Genomic DNA, 10,207 nt, shown 5'->3' on the forward strand with positions numbered 1-10,207 from the left:
TACAGAGGGGTAAGCGTCTGTGTTTTAAGGATGTGCTTAAAAAAAAAAAAACACTCAAACACACACACATACCTTCCTCACAGGGTAATCATGGACACTGTACACATTCCCCTTCCACACTGGCATTTCCCTCTATTGTCTGACTATATGGTTTTCCTTCGTTGTTAGATTCAGGAAATCTGAACTGCAAAAAAAAAAAAGACTACAATATCCAGGTTGCCAAAACATATTTGTCTTGCTAACAGGCAGTCTCCAAATCCCATAGCACAATGCTGATCTGGGTGTAGAAATCTGCAAATATTTTTTTCTTTTGCTTTTAACATTTGTGAATATATATTGCATGTATTGTATGTATGTATTTATATTGACATGTTCCTTAAATATGCAAATGTGTGTATTTCTACAGCTCAGTTTGCATGCTTGCATTCTTCATAGCTGAGTTTTGAGTTTGGATGTGAAATGGATAGCACTTGTGTAAGTTCATGGTTCTCAAAGTGGGGTCTAGGAACCCCCAGGGGTCCATGAAACACAGCCAGGACGTCAGTGATTTTTTTTTTTTCTTTTTTGTTGTTGTTGTTTTTGTTACAGTGGTGAAAATCATGATTGTTTATCATCAAAGATACTGAGTTCTTAGAGTTATTAGCCTATTTTAATCCAAATCTCAATACCTGGAAAAAAGTCGTGCTATAAATAATGTCAACGTCATTCTAATAATAATTTTAATAAAATGTGTTGTGTAACTGGAAAGTTCTGGAATAAAAAAAACTAAAATGGCTTAAAATATAGCTAAATATATAAAAGCTAAATGCTCAAAAAAAAAAAAAAAAAAAATCAAAATATTATTGTTTACATTTAAATAATGGGCCTAACTTTAGAATAGTTTAATTATCATAGTCATAAAAGAAATCTATACTGAAGCATTCTCTGGTTGCAAAAGGTTTGAGAATCCCTGCTCTAAATAAAAATAATATATACTACAAACAAATAAAAAAAAATAATACTGCAAAAATGATATATTAGCAACTGCAAATATCATGAAAATAGGTGAATTGATCTTATTTTTCTCACTATGAGATTATGATACTACAAATGTAAAATTATTAAACCATTTTTAGACATTTTGGCATAATTATATAATTTGTTTATTTCAAGCGTTTTTTGCATTTAGTTCTGGAAAGGTTTTTTTTTTTTTTAGCACCTTTCATTTGTAATTGTTGTATTCATCATAATAATTAATAATAATAATACCACCAGTTGTTCACTGGTTTTTGCATGTAGTGTAATTGGCCAGTTTCAAAACCTAAAACAGTGAAGCTGAATAGCAATTTGCTATGTCATGAATGCTATATTGAGCAACACTTTAAGCAACATCTACATTCACCAACCACTTTATTAGGAACACCTGTATACTTGCTCATTCATGCAATTAATCAATCAGCCATGTGACAGCAGCGTAATGCATGCAATCATGCAGATACAGGTCAAGAGCTTCACATCAAACATCAGAATGGGGAAAAATGTAGCTGTAACTGAGAACAGAAAAAATCTCAGTGACTCTGACCGTGGCATGGTTGTGCCAGACAGTCTGGTTTGAGTATTTTGGAAACTGCGAAAAACAAAAAACTTCAGTGAGCAGCAGTTCTGTAGGCAGAAACGCCTTGCTGATGAGAGAAATCAGAGGAGAATGGCCAGACTTGTTTGAGCTGACAGGAAGGCTATGGTAACTCAAATAGAGTGAGCAGAAATAAGTACTTGTACACTTTTGTTTTTGTTATTAAATATACTTCCAGTGCATATATCCAATACAAATTCACACACATAATGTCTTTGACTTGTACTTGTAAATATGAGCAAAAAAGCTTATGTTCATAAGCAAATAAAATGATATGGAAATGATAAGGAAGGTACGAGAGAACCCAACAAAACTAGAACTCTCTGGCAATACTTCAGTTCATCATGTTTGGAGAAAGAAGGGTTGCATGTATGAGCCCAAGAACACCATACACACAGTGAAATATGGAGATGGGAGCATCATGATGTGGGGCTGCTTCTCTGCAAACACTATTGGGGCATTACACATCATCAAAGGAAACATGAATGGTGTGATGTACTGTATTGGGACAAATTAGAGGAAATAGCCAACCTGAATCGGGGGAGAAGATGGACATTTCAGCAAGACAACCACCCCAAACATATAGTAAATTTGAAGTGGATATATACACTGGATGTATATTAAATAACAAAAACAAAGTGTCTGAATACTTATTATTTACACTCTACAAACGTGGCGAGCTGAAAAACATCTCAAAATACACAACCCTGAGGCAGATGGACTACAACAGCAAACGACAACGTCATACATTTTGATTTTGATCAATTTCAATGCAGTCATGTCCTACTCAGTATATGTATAAGGTTCATTATAAAGGGGCCAGTAAGTGTATATTAATTATAGAAATAGAGCTAACTGAATTAAAATATAATAGACTACTGACGGCTGATTCCCATCTCACTTTGAGTCTCTACTGGTCTATAAAAAGCCATCTATGGCACGTCTTTAGTTATTTTGTGCAAAATGGATCCAGTAGTAAAGAAATGAATGGACAGGAGAAGGGATAATAGATGGACAGTGTAGAGGGAGAAGAAAATGTCAACTGTGATGGAAACTTTCTCAGGAATCTTTCCTGCTGAGCATGTCCTATCAGCAATGCTTTTTCAGTGAGAGAAAGAGAAAGAGAGGGGGGCGGAGGGGTTGGGAGAGAGAGAGGAGGGCTTAATGCCCCAAAACAGGCAGAGGAAAGACTAAAGCAGCACCATTCTTCAGCCAGATCAGCCTTCATTCCTCCAGGATACTGCTTTATCAAAGGGGTTTTACCTTCACAACAGCTCCATAAGGGCGAGGTAGGCCTTGTCAGTTTTTACTAAGTCTTTCTCAAGGCCACTGCGCAGTACTAAAAAGCCAAATGTGTAAACGGTGTATCACTTGAAATAAAAAATTATTAAATAAAGTAAACAGAAGTAGTAAAACTTATTAAAATAAAGTGAACACATTGCAACATATACTATACACATTTCTATACATGGCTCAAAGACTCTAAGTAATCTACCAAACAAGCAAATTATTGCAAACCAGAATTATATAGTGCAACAGTCAGCAAAATTTCCTACGTCATACGAAAGCAAACATCATTCAAGAACCTTTCGGGGAAACAAATTGTTAAATGAGCTTGAATTTCCCAAAAGCAGAGATTATTGTGATGGGGTTGAAAGAGTATAACTGTATCTATCTATTTACACTGCTAATCATAAGTGAAAAGGGCATGGTATCTCAGGGGTCCAAGAACCCACAATTCAAGTTTGCTTTAACAGCAGCATAATCCCTTATTTACAACTGCATTTTTAAGACTCATTATATTGCCTTGAAGTAACATATCCTTTATTAGCTTTTCGTAAATATGTAGTACCTCGAAAATATTTTGCTTGTGAAGCAGAATCTCTGATTCTTGTTCCTATTAAATAACTTCCAAGCACACACACGCACACAGATACACACAGACACACACACAAACTAACCCTTTCCTCTTTCTCCACAGAAAATGAACCTCGATCACAACACATCAGACCACAATGAAACACTGTGGTTCTATGAATGTACCCTCAACCTGGACCGGGAATCTCGGCGCATTGCACTGTTCCTGCTCTACCTGTTCCTGTTCATGGTTGGTTTGTTGGAGAACTGTCTGGTGATTTGGGTAAACTGGCATCGGCGACACTCGGCCAGTGGTGTACTCTTCTGTGTTATCAACATCAGTCTGTCTGACCTGATGGTGGTTTTCACTATGCCATTCTTCATGCTGGAGATCGCTATGGATGAGGTTTGGGTTTGGGGCCGATTCCTGTGCAAGGTTACGCACCTCATCTACGTCATCAATTTCTACAGCAACTCCTTCTTCCTTGCCTTCATGACTCTGGAGCGGTACCTGACCTTAACACGGCCAACCACGCCCGCCTGCTTTCCACTGCAACCCAGGCACCGGCGATGGCTGCTGTGTGCTGGAGTGTGGCTTCTGTGCTTGGTGCTGGCACTGCTAGAAAATGTACATGTGGACCTGCTTGAGTGGAATGAACCAGGGTGCTACATGATACCTGAGAATAACTTCAGTGAGTGGTTTCTCTCTCTTGCCTTCTTCTCCCTTATCTTTCAGTTTTTGGGCCCTGCGTCGGTCATCATCACCTGTAACATCCTGATTGCACGGGTCGTGCATGCCTCTCCGGACATCCAAAATCACAGAGATCTATGGATTTTGCGTGTGTACTCACTTGTCTTTGTGGCCTGCTGGCTACCCTACCATGTTGTGATGTTCCTGCTGGTGGTGGATATCCTGGACCCATATCTGATGTCCTGCAATACTATCGACAGCTTGTTCTTCTCTATGGGCGTTGTACAGTGCATCTCACTCTTCCATTGCATTGCCAACCCCATTCTCTATAGCTTCCTGAGCAAGAGCTTTCGTGCCAATCTCATCAGCGATATCCTTTCCCGTATTTCCTCACCACCATTCAGCAGTGCAGCCAATGCAGCTGGTGGTATGGGGAGGTCACAGCAGAAGGAACAAAAGCTCAGCAATGCCAGCACCAGTCACTCAGAGATAGGATCCTAATAAGGGAAGTTCCCATTAGGTCATAATGAGGTCTCCTGAGAGAGATGGGGAAGCAGTGCATATTGGAGCTTCACCTATTCTGTGCTGCTGTGCAGAAATAAGTTTCATTTGTGTTTTGACACCTCCACATAGCTAAGGAGACTATTTCAGAATTATTCACATTTTTTTTTGGTTTGGTATTATGGTACCTTCTAAAGTACTGCCAATTTCTCAGTGCAAGGACTGATAGGCATTCAGAAAGAACATTTTAAGAAACTAAATTGTTTGTTTTTATTGACTGTAAACTGTGGAGCTGGAAGGTCCAGTGGTGTCAAATGTCCATGTAAAGATGTCCATGTAAAGGTTAGGGGTTCCTGTTAGTAGTTTTAAAACAGGAAAGAAAAAATCTCCCTGCATCCCACTCCACAGGAAGCGATGGCATTACTACTGAGGAACATGCCACATGCCACAGACTAAAGGAAATGTAGCAATCAAACATTTCCAGATGATGATGATCCGTACACTGGACAAAATAAATAACTTGGCGTCACTACTAAAACTTATTGCAAGTTTTTTTGTTTTTTTTTTAAATACTGTACCCTATATTAAACAGCCATTTATATGAAATAAAATATTTTTAAAAAGATTTTTAAATTATATTATTATTATACATATGTTCCATATGCTCATTTCACACAGTGTAAGACTCATTTGCTCTTGGGAAATTTATGAGTACATGCAAAAGCTGAGAACATCAACATCTTACTTCACTGTAACACCTGAATATGAAAAATAGTTGGGGACAAAGTAAAGTGCTTCTGTTTAGAATGAAAACAATCCTTACAAAATATAATACATAAACATAAAAAGCTATAAATAAATAGCTGTAGAGCTTAAATCGTATGATAAAATACAAGGCTTTCTCTTTAGAAAAATATTACACATTGTGGAATTAGCCCTTTTTGGGCCCTTTTCACACTTGCGTGTTTTAGAACCTGGAAGTAAACAAAAGCTGGTGAAATGGTGTTGCAACAGCAAATAAAAAAAAAACAAAAAAAAACACAGATTTAAGTTTCCATGATTTTCCGAGAGATTACCATATGGAAGAAATGGGTTACATCAATTTGGAGAGGGGAAGGTGCCAAATGTACTATCATTTCTGGCAGTACTTTTGTGTGTAGACAGCACTGCAGACCAGAGGAGCTACACTATAGGTTTGTAGACACTTGCCCATCACATCCATATGTGCTTTTTGAACATCCCATTCCAGATTTAGTCCCCTCTTTGAGGTTATAATCACCTCTTCCTTTTGATGCATAGCCTGAGTGTGATCCCCATTGTATATAGAAGGCAAACACACCTGTCATCAAGCAAGTTACAAAAAAGTCATAGCTAACATAAAATCAAGCAACAACTAGCATACAGTAGCTATTACCATTTTTCTCGATTGCATGCACATGTTTTCTGAAAGCATGGCTCATTTTCTCCAATCTCTAAACACAAATCCAAAAATTCACACATAAAAATCTCAACAAAGCACTTACAAATGCAAATACTGCATTCAAAACAATGTTATGTCTTCTCAAAATGAAATATTGTCTTCAAATAACACACACACTATCAAATAAATAGACATTTCTAAGAACCAATGGAACATAGATGTACTCAGTAGAAAACACTATGATGACTGGAAAACACAGCTATGAGTCTTATCAGGAGGCCTTTTGCATTATCAGTGTTACACTACATATTATACATACAGTAGCCTGTTGTAAACCATTATGTTATCGTATTCCAATAAAAAAAACTTCAATGCATGAATAGAAATTTTTTCTGAAATACTATATACATCTCAGCACACACTGTTGGATTTGTAAGTTGTTCTACATACATGAAAAACAATAGAGTAAAGAAAGTCTTATATACAGAATGTTCAGTAAAAAAAAAAAAAATTAGCCTGCATCCTGCCCTTTGCTTTTGTCTGGCCACAGGACCTCATCAACAACTCCCTAGGCAAGCAGCAGGGAAAGTATCACCTGGCAAGACAAATCCAGCCCTGATATGCTTCAGCAGATATGTTACCACATGTTTACTCAATTGCTTGTAGAAGCCTTCCAACACCAAGCTGAAAAAAAAAATCTTCACTAGTGTTGAGAAATGGAGAATATGATGGCAGATTAGGAACCGAAAAACATGGTGGTCAATGAATCAGTTGCAGACCAGTGGAAGCTTACGTCCCAGATGACAACCTACCTGTGTTGCTCTGGGCCATCTATCTGCTCAGCTGAAATGAGGATATTGTGCAGTGTGCCCAGGAAAGTGAGAAGATGGGCAGTATTGTAGGGGCCAAGAGTTGCATGGTGATGGAGGACGCAGTGGTGTTTTTCTGTTCCCCCTTCGCTGGTCAGGAACAATGGCATGCTGACCGATGACTTTCCTTCCTCATTGTCACCATTTGAAACCCATTTCATCAATAAACATGAATATGCATCTAGTTCAACAATTCTCTGCAAGAGACATCACAGCAATATGAAACTGTAGTTGACATCATATATAAAATAACATATTATGAATGCCCATGATAAAAATAAATACAAATAAAAGATTCAGTAGATTGATCATGTCTTTTGGGTAACCCAATTATTAGTAAAATTTGATTTAAAAAAAAGTGAACACTGGTGATGCTTATAAAAAGAAGACATAGAACTATACTGACAGCCTAGGATTTATTGCATTTTGGAGATGCAATGAACTTTTCGTGCCAAGATGGTATTTGTGCTGAATGACATAATAAGAGTTTAGAATAAGATAACTCTGTACCAAAAACTGTACTTTACTTTACTGGAACACTTCACAGGGTTTGGCAGTTACCCAAGATACGTCAGATCACAAAATGTCACCTGTGCTCAAGACTTTCTCAGAAATCTTTCCTGCTGAGCATGCCCTCCTTCCTGCCCTTTGAGAATGTCCTATCAGCAGTGCTGCTTGAGAGAGAGAGGGGGTGGGAGAGAGAGAGGAGGGCTTAATGCCCCAAAGCAGCTAAGGAAAGGACTAAAGCGGCACAACTGTTCTGCCAGATCAGCCTTCATCTCTCCAGGACGCTGCACCATCAGAGGGGTCTTACCCTCACAAGAGCTCCACACTCCACAGCCAAGGTAGGCCTTGTCATTGTTTTTTTTTTACTTACTCTTTTTCAAAACCTAATAAAATGAAGCAAATCTATTTCAACAAATCCTATACACATTTCTATATGCATATATACCTATGTGTAAATAGGCACCATTTAATTGTCATCTATAGCAAACCAGCACTTCCCTAAAAGCATCACTGTGCAACAGTCAGCAAAAGTTCCTACATCTTGTGACAGCAATATGTTGTGATTCTAGAACTATTTTGAGAACCAAAATGAGTGTTGAATGAGTGTGAACTACCCAAAGATTGTTGTTTTCTAGAGAGTATAACTGCCTCTATAGTTTAGAGGACACATAAGGAAGATCATTAGGTTAACTTATTGAAAAGGGCATGAGTATTTCAGGGGTTCAGGAACCCAAATCCAGGTTTGATTTACCAACACCATGGCCCCTTATTTACTGCTGAATTTTTTGGACAAATGGCCTTGATAGAATAGATTTTTACTAGTGCCTTAAAATCAATGTACTTTGAAACAGTGTTTAGAATCTCAGATTCTTGTTTGCAAGTTAGCAGCTCTCAGCTCAACAACTGCAAAAAATGGATCAGCATAATCTTATTAAATAACTGCCAAGCACGCACACAAACTAACCCTTTCCTCTTTCTCACAGAAAATGAACCTCGATCACAACACATCAGACCACAATGAAACACCGTGGTTCTATGAATGTACCCTCAACCTGGACCGGGAATCTCGGCGCATTGCACTGTTCCTGCTCTACCTGTTCCTGTTCATGGTTGGCTTGTTGGAGAACTGTCTGGTGATTTGGGTAAACTGGCGTCGACGACGCTCGGCCAGTGGTGTACTCTTCTGTGTTATCAACATCAGTCTGTCTGACCTGATGGTGGTTTTCACTATGCCATTCTTCATGCTGGAGGTCACCATGGACAGGGTTTGGGTTTGGGGCCGATTCCTGTGCAAGGTTACGCACCTCATCTATGTCATTAACTTCTACAGCAGCTCCTTCTTCCTTGCCTTCATGACTCTGGAGCGGTACCTGACCTTAACACGGCCAACCACGCCCGCCTGCTTTCCACTGCAACCCAGGCACCGGCGATGGCTGCTGTGTGCTGGAGTGTGGCTTCTGTCCTTGGTGCTGGCACTGCTAGAAAATGTACATGTGGACCTGCTTGAGTGGGATGAACCAGGCTGCTACATGATGCCTGAGCTTCACTACACTGAATGGTTTGTCTCAGTTAGCTTCTTCTGCCTTATCTTCCAGTTTTTGGGGCCTGGGTCAGTTATCATCGCCTGTAACATTCTGATTGCGCGGGCTGTGCGTGCCTCTCCGGACGTCCAGAATCATAGGGACCTTTGGCTGTTGCACGTGTACTCACTCGTCTTTGTGGCCTGCTGGCTACCCTACCATGTTGTGATGTTCCTGATGATGGTGGATGACCTGAATCCACACTTGATGTCCTGCAACACTGTAGATATACTTTACTTCGCTTTCAGCGTTGTACAGTGCATCTCGCTCTTTCATTGCATTGCCAATCCCATTCTCTATAACTTCCTGAGCAAGAACTTTCGTGCCAACCTCATCAACGATATTCTTTCCCGTATTTCCTCAGCACCTGCCAACATTGGAGCCAATGCAGCTGATGGCGCAGGGACAGTATCACGAAAGGAGCGAAAACTCAGCAATGCCAGCACCAGTCACTCAGAGATAGGATCCTAAGAAGGGAAGTCTCCAATACGTCACAATGAGGTCTCCTGAGAGACATGAGGAAGCAGCATATATTTGTGCTGCTATGAAGAAAACATTTTCTAGATGGTCATCAAAGTAACTGTTTTACAAAATGTCCATGTCTCTGTATCCTAGTGTTAACACCTCCATGTAGCTAAAGAGACCGTTTCAGAACAATTATTCTGATTTTTTTCTAAATCATAAACTAAGGGCTTGGAGATCAGCCTCACTTGAAAATATTTCAGTGCAAGAACCAATAGCCATTCAAAAAGACACTAAACGGTTTGTTCTTATTTGCTTGTAAACAGTGGAACTGGAAGGTCCAATGGTGTCAAAAGTGCGTGTAGAGAAACAGCTTTAGGAGTTCCTGTCAGTGGATTTAAGAGGAAGGAAGAAAACTCCCTACATGACACTCCCACAGGAAGCTGCTGACAAACATGCCACAGATAAAAGGAAGTCTAGAAATCAAACACTTGCAGAGGATGATGTCTGTACACTGGACAAAATAAATAAATTGGCTTCACTACTAAAATGTATTGTAAGTCTATTTTTTTAAACAATACCTTATATTCAAATTGCCCAGTAGCACTTTTGTCCAAAAAACAAAACAAAATATATATAAATATATATATATATTTGCTCTGAATTTGTGTTGTTCGCTGCTTGGAAATTTTATGGCTACATGCAAAG

At 39.1% G+C, this 10,207-nt stretch overlaps 2 protein-coding genes across 2 annotated transcripts; both read left to right on the forward strand.

Moving 5' to 3' along the window:
* Positions 1–2,766: 2,766 nt before the first annotated feature.
* Positions 2,767–6,348, forward strand: LOC113530755 (G-protein coupled receptor 182). The gene is made up of 2 exons (XM_026921045.3): positions 2,767–2,901; positions 3,594–6,348. The coding sequence occupies exon 2, from the start codon at positions 3,597–3,599 to the stop codon at positions 4,659–4,661; it is 1,065 nt and encodes a 354-aa protein (XP_026776846.3). The 5' UTR covers positions 2,767–2,901; positions 3,594–3,596; the 3' UTR covers positions 4,662–6,348.
* A 1,270-nt stretch (positions 6,349–7,618) lies between these two features.
* Positions 7,619–10,049, forward strand: LOC113530407 (G-protein coupled receptor 182). Its single transcript, XM_026920339.3, has 2 exons — positions 7,619–7,795; positions 8,441–10,049. The coding sequence occupies exon 2, from the start codon at positions 8,444–8,446 to the stop codon at positions 9,506–9,508; it is 1,065 nt and encodes a 354-aa protein (XP_026776140.1). The 5' UTR covers positions 7,619–7,795; positions 8,441–8,443; the 3' UTR covers positions 9,509–10,049.
* Positions 10,050–10,207: the final 158 nt, after the last annotated feature.

This window comes from Pangasianodon hypophthalmus, chromosome 16, assembly GCF_027358585.1.
Source record: "Pangasianodon hypophthalmus isolate fPanHyp1 chromosome 16, fPanHyp1.pri, whole genome shotgun sequence".
NCBI lineage: Eukaryota > Metazoa > Chordata > Actinopteri > Siluriformes > Pangasiidae > Pangasianodon > Pangasianodon hypophthalmus.

Excerpts from the sequence above, each read along its gene's own strand:
- LOC113530407 (XM_026920339.3), top strand. The coding sequence starts at position 8,444 with ATGAACCTCGATCACAACACATCAGACCACAATGAAACACCGTGGTTC.
- LOC113530755 (XM_026921045.3), top strand. The coding sequence starts at position 3,597 with ATGAACCTCGATCACAACACATCAGACCACAATGAAACACTGTGGTTC.